General features: G+C 34.5%; 2 protein-coding genes across 6 annotated transcripts in view; one reads left to right on the forward strand and one right to left on the reverse strand.

Annotated features, from left to right (window-relative positions):
• LOC109539738 (5-hydroxytryptamine receptor 1D) overlaps positions 1-12,664 on the forward strand; it is a 30,225-nt gene extending 17,561 nt beyond the window's left edge. The window contains exons 1-8 of one of the 4 annotated variants that reach the window (XM_019907698.2): positions 668-825; positions 8,697-9,000; positions 11,197-11,425; positions 11,478-11,664; positions 11,717-11,796; positions 11,854-12,006; positions 12,056-12,189; positions 12,251-12,664. In XM_019907698.2, coding sequence (XP_019763257.2) covers positions 8,712-9,000; positions 11,197-11,425; positions 11,478-11,664; positions 11,717-11,796; positions 11,854-12,006; positions 12,056-12,189; positions 12,251-12,516 — 1,338 coding nt within the window. In that variant the 5' untranslated portion in view covers positions 668-825; positions 8,697-8,711 and the 3' untranslated portion in view covers positions 12,517-12,664. Of the gene's footprint in view, positions 1-667; positions 826-2,540; positions 3,677-7,906; positions 8,638-8,696; positions 9,001-11,196; positions 11,426-11,477; positions 11,665-11,716; positions 11,797-11,853; positions 12,007-12,055; positions 12,190-12,250 lie in introns of those variants that run through there. The other 3 variants (XM_019907700.2, XM_019907699.2, XM_019907697.2) reach the window with 3 other exon arrangements.
• Positions 12,665-12,784: 120 nt separating this feature from the next.
• On the reverse strand, positions 12,785-16,535 carry LOC125505176 (ATP-dependent RNA helicase SUV3 homolog, mitochondrial-like). Of its 2 annotated transcripts, none has more exons than XM_048668441.1 (13): positions 16,102-16,535; positions 15,836-16,043; positions 15,560-15,743; positions 14,858-14,969; positions 14,579-14,800; positions 14,385-14,513; positions 14,239-14,332; positions 14,060-14,179; positions 13,822-14,002; positions 13,561-13,740; positions 13,356-13,504; positions 13,177-13,298; positions 12,785-13,017 (listed from the first exon to the last, which is right to left on the reverse strand). In XM_048668441.1, the coding sequence occupies exons 1-13, from the start codon at positions 16,406-16,408 to the stop codon at positions 12,824-12,826; spliced, it is 2,202 nt and encodes a 733-aa protein (XP_048524398.1). In that variant the 5' UTR covers positions 16,409-16,535; the 3' UTR covers positions 12,785-12,823. The 2 variants fall into 2 exon arrangements, with proteins under 2 accessions (XP_048524398.1, XP_048524396.1); XM_048668439.1 differs by having other exon boundaries at positions 13,102-13,298.
• Between the last annotated feature and the right edge of the window lie 4,454 nt (positions 16,536-20,989).

The following is a 20,989-nucleotide window of genomic DNA, read 5'->3' on the forward strand; positions in this document are numbered from 1 at the left end:
AACATGACACGCTTAAAGAGCTATCTTGAACAGTTTCTCCACAATTTTGAATAAAATATTAGAAAACCTACTGAAAATGTTTGTTAAACAACTTTTGTTAAAATTCAAACGACGTCCATGTGATGGGAACCTAGAAATCTACTTTTTATTTAAAGGATAATAGGTTGCCGATAGTCGACCAGAATTCCTAAGAGTGAAGCGAAATTATTCGGATAAATCATTATGTAAAAAGCAGATGGAAAGTTCGATCTCGCAAGAAAAACAGCTCAAAGAAGCAAAGATAGTTGAATGACGCCCACGTAAACGTAATTAGTGCTGAACGTGCACAATTTCTATCCGTTAGCTACTCAGAAACCTTAATCAGACAAATGGCTAAAACCATTTAAAATAAATTTGCGCACTACTCGCTGTCTACCTATAAAAAAATATTAAATCCCCATTCTCCTGCTCAGAGTTCGTATTAAATTAAAACCGTTCAAATCACATAAGTAATAATTATGTTGATTGATTGGGAAATTTTCTAAAAATTGCCTGTAATAAACTATGATATCCATATTTCCAGCCTAGATGGAGTATATATTTTATATTTACAGTGGCAGATAAGAACTGCGAACAATACAATATCGGCTAATCTCATCTTATGCTTGAAGTTTATTGAAGCAAATCGCTTTACGCCTTAGGAATTTTAAGATCTCGAGTGACTTAGTTTATCGTCTACTGGCTTCAATATCATGTCAGTTTCATCGAATGTTTTTTAAGGGAAGTAGTAGCTTTTTGTTAAGTTGTGTCTAGAAAATCTCAATATCAACTAAGTAAATTTTTAAGGTAACTCCCATTTTGCTTATCTTTTAGTTCAGTTAATAGTTAGGCTGACTTAATATTCACTTATAATTCTGATAATAGCGCCAATTCAAAAATATACATGGAAGTTATTTAGTTCATTGTCGTTATTCGGGTATGAGCTACTTATACTCGCCAATGCAATAAAAAGCGGGCAGCTTTAACTAATCAAAACGCCTTAATATTAAAATAGACCTTCATGTAACGATAAACTATCCATAATGCAGGTTGCATTGGAAATTTAGCAGGAAACGACTGAAAAACAATGGAAACTTTTACGTTCGAATGGATATTATTCTGGGATAGTTGGGCAGTTTGATCTACGATTCTTCTTATTTGAAATCGAACACTTGGACGTCGTATATTACTTTATTTATGGCTTTTACGTTACATTTCGAGCACTTGCAGTAAAAACACTTTTATTTCCTTTTGCAATATTTGCAACATTGGAGTTTCAGAACCGAAAGATTAATGATAATGATTCAACTCTAATAAGCTGAACATATTTTGCTGAAAATTATTATTTTGAACAATAGGATGCTAACAAATTAAGCTGGTTGTTCTCAATTCCGTCTCATGCAAAAGATTCGCTAATTGTTTCTGTGGCAAATCAATCGTGGATTTATCAATATTTGTATAGTAGGCATAATAATCAAAAATGTGTGATAACCCGCAGGCCTATAAGGATGATTTCGTCCGTTATGCATTAAAGTAAAGCGTCAGCAAATTAGAAACTCTATGTCTGACAGTATTGCACTTTTTGCTAGTGTTACTACTTATTTTCTATTAAAATGATGTTCTGGAAATGTATTACCATTTAATTAGTGGTAACTTTTGTAAAATGTTTTATTGCAAATTGAAAAATACTCGTTCCGCAATTTTATGTGTGCATAAACACAACGTTTCTGATGATAATGCAATTGCACACAATCGTCATTGAATTTAATTGCATAATTTACTGTGTAGATCGGTGGTTTTCACTATGCAAATAAATTAGATTTTGGAAACTGCACATTTGTGCACAGCTAATCAATATCGAGGATAATAGAGACTTTCTGGAGAAATATGTGGATTTTCAACAGCCGAAATAAACTGTATGTTTTGCTCTCTAATCATAAATAACGCTTCTATATAACCGAGTCTATTTACAGAAACATTTGTTGGAAGAACGTTTGCTATAAGACTGGCATCAGGGGATACAGAACTGCATGCAAGCACAACAATTTACTTTTTCATTGAACCTCATCTTTGCCATGAGCTTATTATACCGGTACATCCTGAAATTCAATCCTGATATTGGAAAAGCGGACCTTTCGATGCATTTGCAACGCAAAAGCCTTTGAGTATGTTAGCAGGCAAAGAAGCTGAACTGTATTTTACATTTTTTACATTGGGATTAGTTTGTTGCATAATACTACTGGGTGGGTTAAGGACTTTACCTCAATTTGTTTAGCAGGAAACTAAAAATGTTCTTGTTCCTCTTTGGGTTTTGTTGGCAGTATCCACTAAGTCACTAARAGTTRCGTTAATAACATCMATTTTTYATCTTTCCAAGTGGGCAAGTATATTGCGACATTGCAAAAAATCTTGGGACAGACTGTACAGGWYACAWAACGYGATGGRTTTTCAACAGTTAATTTTATTAAAATTCCACCCGTTCATCTAAAGGATATTTTGTTTATTCCTGCTCGCATTTTAAATTATTCCATTAATTGATTTGATTAGTTAAATGGTGGCAATGATCTCAACAACAACCATAAATAGCTTTATAATTACCTACGCAATATTATATGTTGGAGTTGGTTGTAATAACTTTATGGGTAATAATTAATGCAATAATTGCAATTACATTGTGGTAATCTCAAAAAGTACGGATTCCTTACAACTAAATTGCATGTTTTGATGTGTCCAGTAACATTATTTTAATTAGATGCATAAACTGCAAAGTGTCGTCAGAACACTAAAAGGTGCGTCAGTAAAAAGCTTCGGGATGACTTGCAAACGGCTCAAATTATTTGGAGGAAAGTTGATTAAATTATGTGTTAACTCAAACTAAACCGGCAAAATATAAATTATTCAACGCTTATCTATTTGCCGGAAAACTAGATGAAGAATATGTTATTTGGAATTATATGATGATTTGATTGTGGTTCATCAGTAATCCGAGCAGGTTACTGAAACAACCTAAGCAACATAGTTTGGAAAAACTGCTTTATTTTAAATTAGATTTGTGGGTTTCAGTCGTTCTAGATTCAAACAACTTTGCTGACAATGAATAAATCAACTTACATATTAATGAAAAATGGGTTTCATACAAAAATTGGGCTTAATTTTGTAGTTTGATCAATCCTTTCTTTTGGTTACTCTTGGGATTTTCATCCTGGTACAGAATTTTTCGGGCTGTTTTTTCAAATCCACAAACACGCCTAAGAAACCCGAAGCAAAAATTAATCTCTTCGACTTTCGATAAAAATCATCAGGCTAATAATTGGCTGAAATGTTTAATTTTACATTAATTTTCCGTATTTTGCACGTGTTGGTAGAATGAACATTTGCGCCTTGGACTTTTATTTAGATTGACGCACTATTATTAATTTGTCGTATGGTCAGGACAGGTCAATTTTCGCAAGTTTCCATTTCCATTCAGATAGATTTGTATCAAGCGCGCATTGAAAAGTACCTATGCGTGACTGTGAAAATATAAAATTACGGTTATTTGCTAAAAAGAATTCATTGAAACAAGATTCTAGATGTATGCTGGTTTCGAAGTTTTCAATCGATCGATGGATTGTTATTGTCAGGGCAGGCCGGTTTTGGTGAAAAATATAATTTAAAAGTAAGTACAAACTGGGAGCTAAAAAGTGAGTAGGCAACAATGCCCACATATTTTTCAAACAAAATTTGTAGGAATTTTGCGATGAAGTTCTTGAATAGTTTCCAAATTTTTACAAATACGCTTTGAAGTTTTAAATATTTTGAATGAAAGAAAACAACGTGGACTCAAGTGCTAATTCATAATAGAAAACTTAAAACAGTTTGAAATCTGTCTCTGCCTCACTATCTCTGATCGTTCTCTCATTACTGAAAGTCGTGATCGTTAATCCCCATTCGCTTCGGTTCCACGCTTTATTTACAACATCGTAAAACGAAGTGGCGATGGCCGTTTCAAACTAATGAGTTCATTGAGTTGGTCAAAACGATCAAACTCCTCAGACAAAGACTTGATGATGCCTGCAAGATAAATGCAAGAGAATCGATTCTCGATGTTTCATTCTCAAAGAATCCATGGAATTCGAACATGCATCTCTAGCCCAATTTTCGCACGCATGAACTTTTCTTCTGTTTGCTCTTCATAGGTCCAGGTTTCAGATCACATCGAATCGTCATTCAACTATTTTCTCATTCAATGATTGTTTTAATACAACAGTCTTTCTAGATATTCGATAATTTGCTCATTGCACTTTTGGTTATTCCTCTTCCTCAGATGTCGTGATTTAGTGTTTTAGAACGAAGAAAGTCATTATTCTTATTTTCTCTGCATTTATCTTAAGGGCGTTTCTATAGCTGACTGGCTCGAACCAAAGAAATATTCTTTACGGTGGTGTCGCTCCAACCCGGATTAAAAAGTCCGAGATTTTCTCCTCTGGTGCTGCTACTAACATTGTATTGCTGGCTTGTCTCTTTATTTTTTGTGTTTAGAGGACTTAAATAGGAAAAAGTGTTGGATCTGTATTGTTACTTTTGCCATCTTGTTCTCACATTATTCAGGCACTTTCATCTCGCGTAGAACCTTTCCTAATATTTTCCAATATACACAGTCAAAAGCCTTTTGGAATCCAAGTAACAGAGTGTCATTGGAATATTGAATTCTCGACATTCTTCTATAAGTTGCCATAAGTTGAGAACCAATTAATTAATTGTCTGGTTTCCTTTCCCTTTAAAGCCTTGCTTGTTCGTATAAGATTTTCCACGCTTTGTAGATGTGATTGTTTTATGTATTGGAATGAATATAGAGATAAACCAGTCATTGAGCCGTTCATTTTTCTATAGTCGCATCATAAAGCTTAAAAAATAGAACTGTTTTATTGAATTTTTCTATTTTTGTATGAAAGACGTCCGTTCTGTGTCCAATTTCGTTTTTGTTAAGAAATCTGCCCTCTTTCTCACGATTGCTTTCTCATTATTTCTGCAATGCGTCCAACGTTGTCTCCTCAATTGCAAGTGTTGCTTGAAATCTTTTGCGAGAAGATCGACTTTCTTTTTCATATCAAGACAACTACGAAGCTTTCGGTTTAACACGCACCATAGATTTTGAATATCGACTCCCAGAAAAAAGTCCACTGCAACACCATACCAAAAAGTTGATTTTTGAAGACCACTCTGTAAATATACGAAATGAGCGAAAAATGCAAGCCCTTTCCTTGAAATATAAGGTCTATCTTAATTCCTGTGGGGATGAAACAAAAACAAAAGATTTTTTGTCCAACTGAGAACACGTGAAACTTTCACCAATTTTGCATTATTTGATTTGTCAAACTGTAGAAACTTTATCTGAAGCACTAATTTTTTGCAAAAACACGCACTAACCGAAAAAGAATTGTTCCAAATAACTAATAATTTAAATTTTCTAAGCTGAAATTATCAGACTATAGAAAACTCCATATGAAAAAACGAAACAAATTAAATGAATTTGTTACTGAGCAAATAATGCAATCTAGTGGTTTTTTAAATTCTCTTTCTAGATGTTAACATTTAATGTATTCTAATACAGCAGCGACAGAAAAAGCGCTCGGTTGCAAAAAACATGCACTTTAGAGGTCGAGAGATTAACTGTTCCCCCGTTACTTCTGTCGGCGTGCTTTAAAAAAATCGTTTGTAGCATGTTCATCTGTCGCAAAATACTCTGCATACACCAGCAAAATTAGGGTTTTTCTGTCACACAAAAAAGGGACTTAAATGGTTAAAAATGGTAAGCTCATAACAAAACCGAACAAATTTCCCGAAAGCTTCGCCTGCCGTCTTCGAATCTTGTATCTCAAGATGCAAATTTCCTGTCTTACCAGGCTTTTTTTCCTATTTCCTTACAACTCATTTATTTTATTTTTTGTGTTACCCAGACATTTCGCTGAAGAAGGAGTTAGGTATCGCTTTGGATTTAATGGCGCGAATTTCATTGTGTTTGTTAATTTACAGTTAAACCAGGATGCGAAGTAATGGACTTTGTATATTTGCCAGATAGCTGATTAACATTTTGCTGGATAAGCCAAGCAACGATCTCGATCCCGTTAATACTAACACCGCAAATAGTAAAAAATAAACTAGAATGGATAGTAAATCCTGGATGTGTAATCTATGCATACAAGATAGCGGGATCGATTTAATATAATTTTCCATACTATCCACCAAAATAAAAAGCGTAATGAGTAATATGACTTAATCTATTGAAGATTTACTTTTAATTTATGCGAGTACTTGAACGATATGCTGGATTAGTTACGGCTTTGGATGAACGTAAGCTGTAGTGTTTAATTAGAATTCTGCGGTGCGTCAGTTTTACATGAAAATGTACTTTGGGGGATGTATGACTATTCCAAATTAATTTACATCTCGGAAAAGGATTACGGAAATTTTGCGTAAGTAATTCAGCATAATGGTTAATGACTTGCCTTTTTCGCAACATTGATTTTCACTACTTTTTGGATCCTCAAATAATCCCTTAGCGCTATCGTTTCATTCTAATTGTGTACGCATCAGGGTATCCACAAAACACTTTTCCCAAACACGCATTTAAAGGGAATAATTACCACACCCTTTAATAGTTTTTCCTAACTTTCCAAACTGGCAAAATATGTTTTAATGCATTGTAGATTCCAATTTAAAGACCGCCCAACAACATCGAACATAAGCAATTGATGTGACAAGCATGTGAACCATGTTATAATCCTGGGAAAGATAAACTTTTGAAATACCTGTCAATCTTCTAGCGAAAAACAAATTAACAAACATTTCTCCGACTTTAATAACAGCACAAACGGGAAAGCAATAATCAACTGTCAGGCTACAGTTTCGTTTTAAAATTTGTTTAGTCGTTTTTCTTCTATCTAAACAAATATAGACTGTTTGGTGAGCAAAGTGAAATGTTTTCGTTTTATTGCAAAAAAAATACAGAGGATTAAAGTACATGAATTGAATATTGTTGCATATACAGGGTGTTGGTGTGAACCAAGACTTTGTCATGTTTACCATAAAATTCATTTTTTATTCGGTGATAAATTGTTCCAAAAAAAAGGTTTACTCAAATACGCTACAAACTAGAGTAGAGCTTGCAAAATACTATGACTGCAGCTGCATAAAAAAACACAACTCAGGCCCTCTTCAGAAAGCTACATATTCAATTATTAGAAGTGCAAGAATGTTCAATCCAAATTTTAAACCTTTGTTAGTTCTAAAACATTACATTACTTTATTTAGAATGTTCTTTATTTTACTTTCCATGCAAAAGTGTATAAAGCGCTTTTGACTTAAAATTGAGGCACCTGGTATACAGTTTTTCCCCGGGAACTGAGAGTGAAACTGTGGGACAATAGCTATAGGAGCTACAAACTAGAGTAGAGCTTGCAAAATACTATGACTGCAGCTGCACCCAAAAAAACATAACTCTGGCCCTCTTCAGAAAGCTACATATTCAATTATTAGAAGTGCAAAAATGTTCAATCCAAATTTTAAACCTTTGTTAGTTTTAAAACATTACATTACTTTATTTAGAATGTTCTTTATTTTACTTTCCATGCAAAAGTGTATAAAGCGCTTTTGACTTAAAATTGAGGCACCTGGTATACAGTTTTTCCCCGGGAACTGAGAGTGAAACTGTGGGACAATAGCTATAGGAGCTGTTTTTAAGCAAAATTTGTTCCGGTCGTACTTAATGCATTCGCGCTTATGACGTGATAAATTTGGAGGAATTTGTGCATAAAATAAACTTTTAAATTTAAAATTAATGAAAATGTGAAAAAAACACTTGAATGTTGGTTATAATGAAATAAATAACAAAAATAAAATGCCATGTGAATGTTCAGATCAACAATGAAACATGTTGGCTCATTTTCTGCACTGTTTTATAAATTCTCTAAACCTACGCATTTTTTATTTCATCAAAAGACTTAAATTTTCGCGAGACTTGCTTGAAGCTGACGAATTTGTCGGTCTTTTAGACCGACGACGTATACAATTTCTTCCTAACGTTTCGCAAGCACGAATGTTTCACACCTTCAGAGGTGAGCCACATGTGGCTTTAACACCGTTAATAAATTATGTTTCTGGCCGGTCTAAAAGCACGAAAAATCGCACGTTTCATTTTCTACTTCAGTTTAACTTCGCACCTCAGCAATATCTCCGAGACACCGTTCGTGTAAAATTAACAATTTTTATTAATTTTCTAATCACATTTAAAGTTCATCATTTCTTTCAATCCGCCTTAAGCTCCATCTAGAACTTTATCTTTCTGTAATGTTTCTATTTTGTAAATTTATTTACCCATTTGCAAGTCAAATGGCAAACTCCATGAAACTTTCGGTAACATTATGGATGTTCCAGCAGGTTTCTGAAACTTTGTTTCAATAAATATTGCGTTCTTGCTTTTTACGTCACTTTGCTCTCAGAGACCTGCAGGAGATTAACTTGTCGATAAATAATCGGTTTATATCAGATATTTGAAGTAATAAATAACTGCAGCCTAAGCCAATGAAACATTGTGAACTGGAGAAACTCTCAGTCCCATCGCCGTTTTTAATGAATAAAGTAATAAATTTGGAACATTGTTGATTATAAAAAAAAATAATTAGTTTTTTTCTTTTCAGAAATGATCATTCATTATGACTACGACCGTGGTCACGCCCGCGGAAAACAATGCTTCCAACATGACCCTGTTTCCGTTCCAAGAAGCCGCCCCTGGAAAATTCGGCTATCAACAGGCATTCCTAGTGATCCTGTTGAGCATAGTGATTGTGATAGTAGTGATAGGAAACACTCTAGTGATAGCGGCCGTGATCACAACGAAACGTTTAAGAACAGTCACAAATTGTTTCGTCATGTCTTTGGCGGTTGCCGATTGGCTGGTGGGGATTTTTGTGATGCCACCAGCTGTTGCTTACCTTATAATGGGTAAGATCGATAAGGATAAGCCAATAAAAACCGATATTTGCTTCCATCTGTTGCCAAAAAGTAAATATGGTAATATGAGCAGAGGGAATATGTATTTATTCCAAAGGTATTGAGGCAAAGTGAATGGTTTCTAATATTCAATGATTGGTGCATTTTTATGTTTTGAGGTTTTCATATAAAAAAATCCAAAACCAAATTATATGCTTAGAAATGTAACTTTTTGAAAAGTTTCATCGTGCATTTTTCAAATTTATTTAATTGATGATGAAGCGCTAATATAATGTATGAAACTACAGCAAATTTGATCGATTTACATACAAACTCCGCCAGTAATCGATATTTATCAAAAGGAACTTTTTATAGTAAAAACGTTCCTCTATCGAAATGCTAAAGTAACAATCTTTTTTTCAAGCGGCGTACAATTTTTTAATGTTTAAGTTACAAATGACCCCAAATGGTCTATGGAATTTTATTAATTGAATATTCTTAAATATTTGCACGATTTAACTGAGTTAACGTTCAAAAAATCAGAAAAATTATATAAGCGAGATTTATTTAAAAACTTAAACTTGAGTTATGTAGATCCCAAACTATTAAATTTTCCGCAAAGATATAGATGGTTAAAACGGTGTGTGTGAACCAAAAAAATATATAATAGGGGAGCGTTTAATATATTCAGTTCTCGTTTTCTGGAAAAGAACCTTTTAGAATATTAAATGTTCAATTTTCTTCAAAAAAAAAAAAAAACTATAACTAATAAAATCTGAGGAAAATCTATGAAAGGTATGTTTTGACCGTAAGGCCTAAACTAGTAACCCGAAATAAAATTTAAAAAAGTACAATTCAAAAAATGTGGACTGAATTAATTCATTGGTTTAGTCAGTAACTAAATTCTCAAATTTAATCAATACTAAATATGTAGTAAAAAAGCTTTTTAAAACACAGTAACTAGTGATTATTCCGTTTATAACCCCTCATATTTAAATATCGAAGTTTTCTTTTCGACAACTTTTCTGTATTTTTCCAATTAGAACTCCATCTAGGTTTGAAACGCCCTGTAAAAGTATTCAGAGCACAACCAGGAAAAAATTGCACCTTCAAAAGATTGCGTTAAACGCGATGAATAAAAAAAGGTTGGCAGAAAAAATCACAGTACCAATATTTACTTAATTTTTTAATTTTCTTAACAAAATTCCCTTGCTTCAAATTATTATTATTTTCTGTTTTTACATCTTTACACTTCAATTTTCGATACATTTATTTGGAAATTATTGGTTTTCACTTCGTTTCACGGTTGATCAATTAAACATTGAAATGCACAGGAAATTTTATGTATGCAAAATACTCGATTAAAATAATTTTCGCTAATTACAAATTTGCCATTCATGCAGGCCCAAAAAGCCATTGTATTATTAGTTAACACTGAAACCCTTTTAGGAAAAAATATAAAGTGAGAGGAATTTTCAAACAAGAAGAAACCCCGAAAAAGTATCAAGCACATTCAGCACGCTTTATAAAGATAACGCCATTTAAAACTCTTTTGGAGCAAAAGCTGAAGTTGTAAAAACTTTAGTTATAATGTCAAGACTTCCGCGTTCCGTTTAATAGTCTAAAACGGACGCCCGGAAAGCAATTGCGATGACACCCGGTATGGAAGCAGGTCTTTTTGTTAAATTATTCATGATCAGTCCCATTTATCTTGGCACTGAAAAGGAATAAAGTAATTTCTTGTAAGTCGCTTGTTATAAAACGCAAAATTGTCGCCTGGAAAAAATTAAATGTGTAGTCAACTTGGTGAATAGGTAAAGAATTACTTTATTAAGCCATAAGATTGATCGGTCAAGAATACATTCGGAAAATACGCTTCTAAACGACATCTGAAAAGTTCAATGGCGATATCTTTATTCATGAATTGGCTCGATTTTTCTGATTGCTCTTGAATGAAAATATTTCCAGACCACTTTAATCTGGTGCAATAAAAACTGTGGTAGAATTCTCATTTCTCTTCTTATATGAGGCTGAGGTTATTTAAGAAAAGCACACTCAACTCTATTGTCGAAAATAAATGATTCGGTCTGGATTAATTGGATTTATCGCTTCCATTCCGCAGACATTTCGACGTAGTTTCAGGGATTAGTATCATAATACATTTCTAATAGGAGAGGTAAAGTAATATTGATATTTGGGACTCCTTAGGTGCATGGGAGTTGGGATGGGTGCTTTGCGACCTTTGGGTCTCGTTGGATATCCTTCTTTGTACGGCCTCAATTCTCAGCTTATGTGCGATTAGTGTGGATCGCTACTTGGCAGTCACCCAACCTCTCAGTTATTCCAAAAAACGAAGATCGAAAAGTTTGGCCTTCGTAATGATACTTATCGTATGGGTTAGTTCTGCATTAATCACCGCACCGCCCATGTTCGGATGGTAAGCAACAAAGTAATTTTCGATTTATTAGGTTGAAGAAATTCTTCTTTAGGTACGAATCAGGCAGACACGGCCAGAAAACCTGCAGATATAACCAAAACACTGGCTATGTGATCTTCTCTGCAATGGGCTCGTTTTTCATTCCCATGATTGTGATGCTGTACGTCTACGTGAGAATATCCTGTGTTATTGCCCAGAGACACGATCAATTGAGTCACATAAATAGCTCATACACTAGGGTAAGTGCGATGTAAAACATAATCTATGTAATACATCAGCTTGGCTTTGCAGAAAAGTAAGCAGAATGGGATTACCATTGAAGAATCGGATATCGAAAGAATCTCGGCCGAAACTGAAGACAGATCTGCAAGGTATATTGGACAAACATTTTTAAATAAAAACAAATTAAATAATGGTTTTTTCCGTAGCGCGCGCTCGTCCAGTTTGGTCAACAACTACAGAAATAGCATACTACCTGACACGCCTCGGAAATCATCCTCCAGACTACTCAAGCCGAACACAAGCTTTTCATTCCATGACCACAGATCTTTAACTCCCGTTAGGAGCTACAACAATTTTAGGTAGGCGCGCTAATTTACACTTAGAAAATTTGTTCATTGAAAATTTTAGATCATCTTTGCCAACTAAACCAATAACATCACCATCCCAAGTAGAATTAACCATGTTAAATTATGAGCCTGCATCGAGAGTATCGTCGTTGCGAAGAGAATCAAAGACTGCACAAACCCTTAGCATCGTAATGGGTAAGTCTCCTACGACTGAACAATGAAAATTAATTGCCTAAATAAACTTTACTTTTTCCAGGTGGTTTCATCCTATGTTGGCTTCCATTTTTCATCAACTACTTGCTTACGCCGTTCATTCAACCCAACGAAGTCAACCGGCTCATCATGCTCTATATGACATGGCTGGGATGGATTAACTCAGCTATCAATCCATTTATCTACGCCTTTTATAGTCCCGACTTCAGAATAGCCTTTTGGCGATTAACTATCAATCACTTCAAAAAGGGGGTAAATGATAGGGCAGAGTTCATTGAGTCGCAACCAAAACGATTAGAATTGGGATAACCTGTCCAGTGCAAGTGAATTTTAAAATTCATCTTTAAAGGCGTACAAAAAAGTTACTCTTAACGATGTTAAAAAACCAAACTGATTATTTGTGCTTGTTATTGTTGTAGATGCTGATGCCGCAATAAAGTAGTAAAGCAAATTTCAATTGACTGGTGTATGATTTTTAATTAAAGTTATTTGCACTCTACTGAGAACCGGCTGCTAAAATACTTATTCACTAGGGTTTAATTACTTTTTAGACTTCTGAAGATAAAACACCCCGAAAAAGGCTTTATATTCGATGATTTATTTTTTAGATACATATTTACTTAGTGGTTTTCCTCTTTCTCCTAACGGTCGTTTTTGGGGGTGAAGGATCCTCATCACTATCACTGGCTTTTAATTCTTCCTTTCGATTCCATTCCTTTTTGAGCTCACTTAGCATGTCCGGTGTCAGGATTCCTTGAGCTAATAGTCGTTGCGTAAGCCTCCCTTTGCCAACAGGCGACGACTGGATATCTAAACAAAAGTTCAAATAAAATTCATACTAATAAATCTGGTCTCAAAAGCTTGAAAACCCCGACAAAAAAAATGTTTGCTTACTTCGCAAATAATTTTGCTTCTTATTATGGCTATCGAAAACTTCTTCATCTGCCTTAGATGTACCCGAGCTAATACCTGTTTCGGAATTTTGCAGCAATCTGGTCAGTTGTACCACTCCTTGCTGTATAATTTGGTCTAACTCTTTTTGCATGTCTCTAACTAAATCCGCCTGGTTGAACAAATCCACAAACCGGTAACTGCAATTCATGAACATTGCGAATTCCCAATTAACTAAACCAAAATCCCCGGCTTACCTTAACCAAAGGTACAAGTCGAGAACATCGAAAACAGCCTCTAGATGTACGAGGTCGAGGATGGTGCGAGGCGGTTGCAGAGGCCAACCAATCGACGAACATAACCAGTCGAAGGTGATGGGTTCATTTTTGCTAAATTGTCTAGTGAACTAACAACGCAAACCAAATTAAATTACCGTTGACATTTTTTCTGCTAATTGCTTACCTTGAGGAACATGGTACACACAAATGGCATCTTTTTATTGATTGGTGAGCAGCAGAAGACATATCTGGCTCGAAGCGGCAAAGGAACATGTTGAATCATATCGGCTAGAAATTTAAAGTCATCGATGTTGCACATAAAATACAACGAATTGTCCACGGTGCAGAGATTGACGAATATATCCTGAAAGCAAGTTTCATATTAAAGACTCAGGAAAAAAATTACATCGAAGAAGCAATTTCAGTACAAAACCATATCGCTTACCATCAAATTGCTTAAAGTCGAATTAGGCAAATGATAGGCATAAAGTTCTATCTGTTCTGCAGTGGGGTGAAGACCCGCTTGTGTTAAAGGCTCTGGCTGAGAGGCCATCAACGTCTTTAAAGTTGGCAGATCTTCAGTTTTAAACGTTGTTACGAAGCCCTGTTCCCATTTGGTGCCGTACCTTCAAAAAGTTGAAATAAATAGTAAAGAAATGAACGGTTAAAAATAGGTTTTTTACCTTCCAGCTCGGCCAGCGATTTGCAATGCTTGTGACACTGAGATCGTGTCCATTTCTTTCTCGCCCTTCTCATTCATAGTTGGTTTGATTAGGGAGTAAAAAATAACTCTTCTTATACTCCTGGGCAATAAAAATAAAATAAAAATGAATTCATCTAAATATCCCTGTCGTAGACTTACAGATTTAGGCCCATTCCGATTGCATCGGTAGCAACCAGTATTTTGCAACTGTTTTCTGGATCATTAAACTTTGCTGCTTGTGCCAGCTTAGTTCCTAAGATAACAAGAATAAAAAATGAGAGAATAATAAATAAAAAAAAGTTTACCTGGTGGCAAGCCCCCATATATTACCGCCACTTCCTTTCCAATATTTTCAATTTTACGCGACACTGAATATATGTCGTTTTTACTGAAACATACTATACAATCGCCTGGTTTCACACTTTCCAAGCTTCCTGCAAAAAAAACAAGAGGGAATGACTTCTTTGCCTAAATAATGGATCATTTTCCGTTCGCTTACCTAAAGCCTGATTTTCAATTTTCAGATCAGTCAATCGCTTGTAATTCCGAACTTCTATATCTTCGCCCGTGGTAAGACACAGTTGACTAACTAAGTTCACAGCTCCTGCTTCGCCGCACAGGTGGACTTCTTCAGCCATCAGCCCTAGAAGGGCTCTCGTCCAGGCCCAGCCCCTTTGTGGGTCTCTGATCATTTGAATTTCATCAATTACAGCTACTTCATCTAAAATGGACAAAATTCAGTCCCGAATATTAACAATTTTTGCCTGAAGTGACTTACAAGGATTGGTAACTGAAGTCATCTCAACTGTACAAGCCACATGGGCGGATGGGTTTTGTAAAGGATCTGCAAATTTTCGTTCTTCTCCTGTTACAAGATCACATGGTGTTCCCTGCAACATTTTTTCAGTATTTCTATTTTGCTTTGATTGTTAACTGATCAAATTTGACTAAAAATATTGCCAATATTTCTTCTAATCCACGATTATTGGATTATTTTATTGCAAAACTTTGTACTCAGTTCTACTGAATTGACAAATAACGCTTAAAATCCACATAATTCTGCTTTTGAGCAATTTAAAATAATAGTTAAATTTTTCAGAGTTTTACAAGCAGAGGTGTAAAGTTAGTTAATTAAATACTACCACTAAAAATAAATTGATTGATCACACTCCTAAAGCAACTAACTTCTCTAGACACTAAGGTGGATGCGCCTCTAAGAACGTTATTTATGCCCACCAAACTGGAGTTAAAAACGCCCGTTTTAGTACTTGAAATATTATTTAGTCTTAAAGTTCCTTTCTTATGCCCTCCTATGTCCATCAAATTTAAATATAGGTCCAAATCCTAATCACGGGCGCGAAAGCGACCATGAACGCGCCAGTTTCTCGGGTTATTTGATACGAGTCTAGTTTATTTTAAGGTGCAAACAAAAATTAGAACTGTAAAAATCATTTTCTAGACTGTTACAGCAAAGACATACCCTTCCGTTGCACTTATTGAAGACTTCAGATGCTAGCAATTTAAGTGGGCCGCAGTAAACCCCCGATTTGGCAGTGATATACCTTTCCAAAGCATGGTAAGTTTTCCCTGAATTAGTTGGACCCGCATGGAAGATTATTTTTCTATTCAATGCTCTGGCTTCTGGGTACCAGTTAGCTGGAGATCTAAGTTTTATCAGAATAATCTTACGTTAAAGGAATACTGAAATGTACTATCCAGACCAGTTTAAGCGAGTAAAACTTTGCCTGAAAACTACCTTAGATCGGAAATTTTCTTTAGATCATCCATACATTCCAAATGGGGAAACATCTGCTTGGCATGTCGTAAAAAGTACGGAAATATATCAGTATGGTTTCCAGCACCTTGCAAAATATCGCTGACGACTACATGTAGATCAACAGGCAGGGTATTTGCCTCCAAACAGTACCTTCTAAAGCTTACATAGGCCTGATGCTGCAGGTAGACTGGGTAAAATACCTTAATGATTTAAAACCCCTAATCCTTATTAACCTCGGTACTTACTGTCTAAGCCATTCTCCGTAAGTAGGTGCTTTATGCTTGGGTTCTGGTAAAACTTATTTAAAACTTTCAGCAAATCAGCTTTATTTAAATTCCCTGTAAGCTCTGCCCCCACGTTGATATCGTCTGGATTTGGTTTAATCTGTATGGGTGTAAAAAGCGAAGAAACATTGTCTTTCGACGACCCCCTTTTAGTCCGCAATTGAATTAAACCAGCGCAAACTGGCCTTAAAAAACTTGGGGCTGACAAAGTGGTAACGATGGAATTCACCGTTTTGAACACTGTGTAAATTTTCGGTTTCTGCAGCATATTGACAAAAATGTGCGTAAAAAGCTACCAAATTACTGTGTGTGGTTCATTATAGAAAAATTAAAGAAATAAATAAGACACTAAACTAGAATGTTTTACACTCGATTTATTTGGTTAGGTTTGCTACCTTCGCATCTTTCAGTGGCATAGATTTGTCTGACGTCAGATAAGAGGGAGACAAACTGATGAAAATAAAAAAATAAAAGCTTCCAACAATAGTGAGATTCTGAAATATGAAACTAATTTTGCATTAATAAGTTTTTTTAATCAATGTAATGTAATTTTTGTAGTACCTATTATTTTACACGGAACTAGAGTCTATGGAAGTTTAATTCAAAAGTGTTTTTAATTGGAGAACACTAGATTGAATTGGAAAAAGAAAACAAAGAAGTACGAAAAGTTTTAAGATGGCCAGAAAGTTTTTCTCAAATTTCCGTTTTCGGTTTGAAGAAATTTACAATTATTATTCATTTTTTATTCAATTTAGATTTCGAATTTATCACCTATGAGCGCCTTTGAGCTTTCATTAATATAGAGGGTGAGCCACTATATCAAATGTCCAATCATCAGGACGTTAACGGTCTATTTAAAAATCCAATTTTGAGACAAAAATATCATACAAACATATGTTTAAAATGGCTTTTTAAACTTAACATTTTATTTTATTTTGTGAATAATTCACGCAAATATGAAGATCCTGTAATCAAGGGCAGATCCAGGAGGGGGTCATGGGGGTCTTGACCATTCAATTCTTTATCCAACGATGCCGAAACGAATTCTCTGGCTCGAATGGTTCTTGAGAAACTTCAAAAAAAGCAGCGTTATGTTCAAGTGGATTTTGCAACTCAAAAAAAAATTACGCAAATCTAAAACTTCTTGAATTCAAGCATTTTTTGAGAAAACTGCCAACAATTCCTCATCCATGGTTCACTTTCTAAAAAGGCCATTTAGTTCTCTTTGGAATGATGTAAAAGCGGTTCTTGCTCATTTTGCTTCCGAGAAACATGCGAAACGGGACGAAGAACATGAAATTTTGCAATAATCTTACGCCACCCTTGCACAAAACGACGATAATTTTTCTAATTTCATAGACAACAGAAGACTGCATTTTTTCTACATAACCCCCCGCCCCTGAATTTAAAGCTGGATCAATACAATTCTATACTCTGGGACTTCTATACTCGCAATATCACTTTCACGTGTGTACGTACAGGGTGGTGCAAGCAACACGGGGTAGAAGAATTACAGCTAACTGGAGCAAAAGTTTTAATTTATTTTATGCGATTTTGGCATCAATACAGATCATCCACCAAACATTATTTTTGTTACACAATGTTCCCAAGAATCCGTAGCATAGCCAACTTGAGTTTTTTATGGAATTTATATGTTATTATGCTATCTCAAAGGTATTTCAAACTTTCGGAAAACTTTTAATTAAACCACAATTGTTTAAAAAGGTATTTACCTAAACAACTCCCGTCGGTCACTTTCCAACGCTTATACAAAGGATGTCGATACACCTTAGCAATAAAGCAATGAAAATTGTTCTCAAACCTTAGACAATTCAGGTAAATGTTGAAATCAAACCCCCCAATGAGTTACACAGTAGCTGCTAACTATTAAATTGGTTGTTGGGCACCGGACGACAATTCGAACATAAATTAGAAAGCTTTAAAGCGATTTTAGGGCCGCGGAGGCGCCAAAAATAATCACTGAAGACACGCAGTTTTACGATATTAGGCCCATTAGCTAATTGAGGGATAGTCAGAGTGGTAAAATGCACTATCAAGAAATATAACACAGAAGCCCTTTTTTGCTTATAGGAGTTGTCGATAAGCGACTTAATGGGTGAAGTTTAACTAGAACCGTCGTAAGTACTTCAAAGTGGTGCTTAAACTTGATGCGAACTTTAGCTTGTTTATAAGTAGTGGGATTTTGTTTACTAAAGACCGTCCGTTTTTTTCCAAACTGGAATTTTGCATATAAATAAAGAATCACTTGAAGGGAAGCGGTAGCAAAAATCCTCGTAAATTTAGCAATAAATGCATTCAAATTGTCATCACTATCGTAAGACAAGTTTACAGAAATGAATTGATTTGATCACGTAAAAACCCATTCAATTGATAATTTGAAAAAAGCTTTGAAAATGATACCAAAATGAATCTTTCTACACCAGCCCAGTGAGAGGTTAAGACAATTTAGACAAACTTACTTACTTTCATGGAGCCAAATTTTTCAAACTAATTTCGTTTTTTTTTCAAATAATTTATAAACGCTTTTTTATATTTTCACTAATTTTTAAAACATCAATTACTACATAAATTGAGGTGTTTGATCTATACGGGATTTTTTTTAATGCAAGGAAATATGAAAAATGGGGCTTGGTTTGTTAATAAATATGTATATTTTTGTTACCCCCCGTACAAATAATTTAATTTTGTTCGCGCTGCTAGACGATTTTGTTTTCAAACTTTTTTGCCTCGGGTAAAATTTTCTTCAGACCTACAGTTTCTGTACACGTACTTATTTACGATACATTGCAATTCAAAGTTTTAATTATTCGGAAAGAAAAAAAGCAGTGGCGGAAAGCGGTTAATTTTGCTCTAAACAGAAGCCGAAGGACAACCTGACTAATTTTGAGTCAAAGTATTGAGTTTTTCTACTTTTCTCGATTAAGCAATTCTTTAAGCTTCCAATACAACTTTTTTGTCTGTTTATTTTTGTTCGTATCCCTCTTCATTTCCAAGATAAGCAAGCACGTGCAGAAGGGGCTCGAACATCGAAAACAACTAAAGATTAATTATTCAAGATTTTTTAATAATACATATTCCATTTGGAATCTTTACATGGACCATAGAGGATTTTGTTCAGCATTTTATTTGCTGTTTAACAATATTTTTTTGCTATTTAATAACATTTTGCTTAAAAACATCAGCAATGTCCAGTATTCAAGTTCACCATTAATTAACAATAAATTAATCGTAAAGTTAAATTCTTCGTACCTACTTCCATAAAATTCTGAATTTGAAATAAGTGGTCAAGCTTTTTCAATTTCAAATAGTTATATAATAAAATTAAATTAACAAATCATAACTCTCTTACGTACCGACATTATGCAATAGCGTACAAATAATATTATAATAAAAATATTCCAATAAAAAAAACTTAAATAAATTTGCTACTGCAATTAAGCAATTAATTCAAATGTTACAACCATCGTTTTTTAAAGTTCTGAGTCGCTTTGTCTTCAATTACAGACAATTTGAAACACAGGTAGCTAAAGAAATTAAAAAGTGTTAAAATAGCTGTTTGTCGAGGCAACTTTGACGGTTTTTTGTTTGAAATAGAGCCTGGTCCATATAATTATTTTAAAAATAAAACGCAATTTTGATTCGTCACAAATTTTTGGATTATCGAAAATAATGTGGGAATACAGCCCTTACCAGCGGTTACAACTTTTTAGGAAACATGCTGAGTAACCGCTGAAATTAACGCGTTATCTGATTTTACCACAAAATTGCTATGTTTATGAAAAGCGAGATTCGGTCTAAAAGGCTCACTCGAGCTATATTTTTTGGAAATAACTCATTTTTTTGTTTTACTATAGGCGGTGCTGTAAAAAACTCCAAACTGCCCAATCAAATCCTTTTATCCGATCTTCTAGAACATTGTAAGGGGTGTTTATGTTGGCGTTTAAATTATTCAGATTCACTTTGGTAGTTCGGATTGATAGGCACAAACTGCAACAAATCCAATCTTGGCATAAATTAATACCTAAATAAAACAGCAGTTGCAAGGGATGTTAACCATTCGCCAAGATTTTCAGCCTCAACTGCAAAGTGGATGGATCTTGTTTAGAAATTTACCAATCTTTCAGACAAATATTTATAGTGCCATAAAAGTAAACAGTGCAAGAGATACGGAAATTTCGCGGTTTAGTGCCAATGCAACAGTTGAGGTTCTTCTAACACAAACAAGGCTGACATGAAAGATGTGTTAGTGTGGGCTTGCGAAAGAACAGGGTCGGATATACAGAGTGGGTTATATGGTGGAAAATAATTGATGATTGATTAACTCACTATCATCTACGGATAGGCCCTTTAAACATCCCGACAATTTATTTTTAATAGATTGGAATGGTTTCCAAAAGTATCCGATAATGCCAAAAAATATATTAGTAAGGCGGTTAGACATAGAATTAATTCAATCAGGAATAAGTAATAGCACTGAACATTGTAATATATTGTAACCAACAACACTAATTAGCGCCAAGGATTAAAAAAATTCAACTCGTTCCGCAATGGAATAAACCATGTTTTATTTCCAAATTTGCAAGAAGAACCAATACTTTCTTAAAAATAAAAACCTCGAAATTGTTACAACGAGAGAACATAGTAAGTTTACGGTTAACCGGTACTTTATTTGGTTCTATATTTTCATCGTTATCTTGAAAAGGTAGATACTTATATTATAAAACGGACATATTTTAAAAACATTTAGAGTGCGTCAGAAAAAAGGTAGTGCAGAAAACAACGTTTTTCTAATGGAACAAGCAGGGGCCGATCCAGCTTTAAAGTCAAG

Source organism: Dendroctonus ponderosae, unplaced genomic scaffold (assembly GCF_020466585.1).
Source record: "Dendroctonus ponderosae isolate FM_Combo_2020 unplaced genomic scaffold, Dpon_F_20191213v2 Dpon_F_20191213_7, whole genome shotgun sequence".
Lineage (NCBI taxonomy): Eukaryota > Metazoa > Arthropoda > Insecta > Coleoptera > Curculionidae > Dendroctonus > Dendroctonus ponderosae.

Bases quoted from the DNA above. Each gene is read 5' to 3' on its own strand.
- LOC125505176 (XM_048668439.1), bottom strand. From the start codon at position 16,408: ATGCTGCAGAAACCGAAAATTTACACAGTGTTCAAAACGGTGAATTCC. The intron at 14,333-14,384 runs GTAAACTTTTTT...TTGTTATCTTAG, and splicing joins ATATGGGGGCTTGCCACCAG to GAACTAAGCTGGCACAAGCA. The intron at 14,180-14,238 runs GTAAGTCTACGA...TTTATTGCCCAG, and splicing joins ATCGGAATGGGCCTAAATCT to GAGTATAAGAAGAGTTATTT.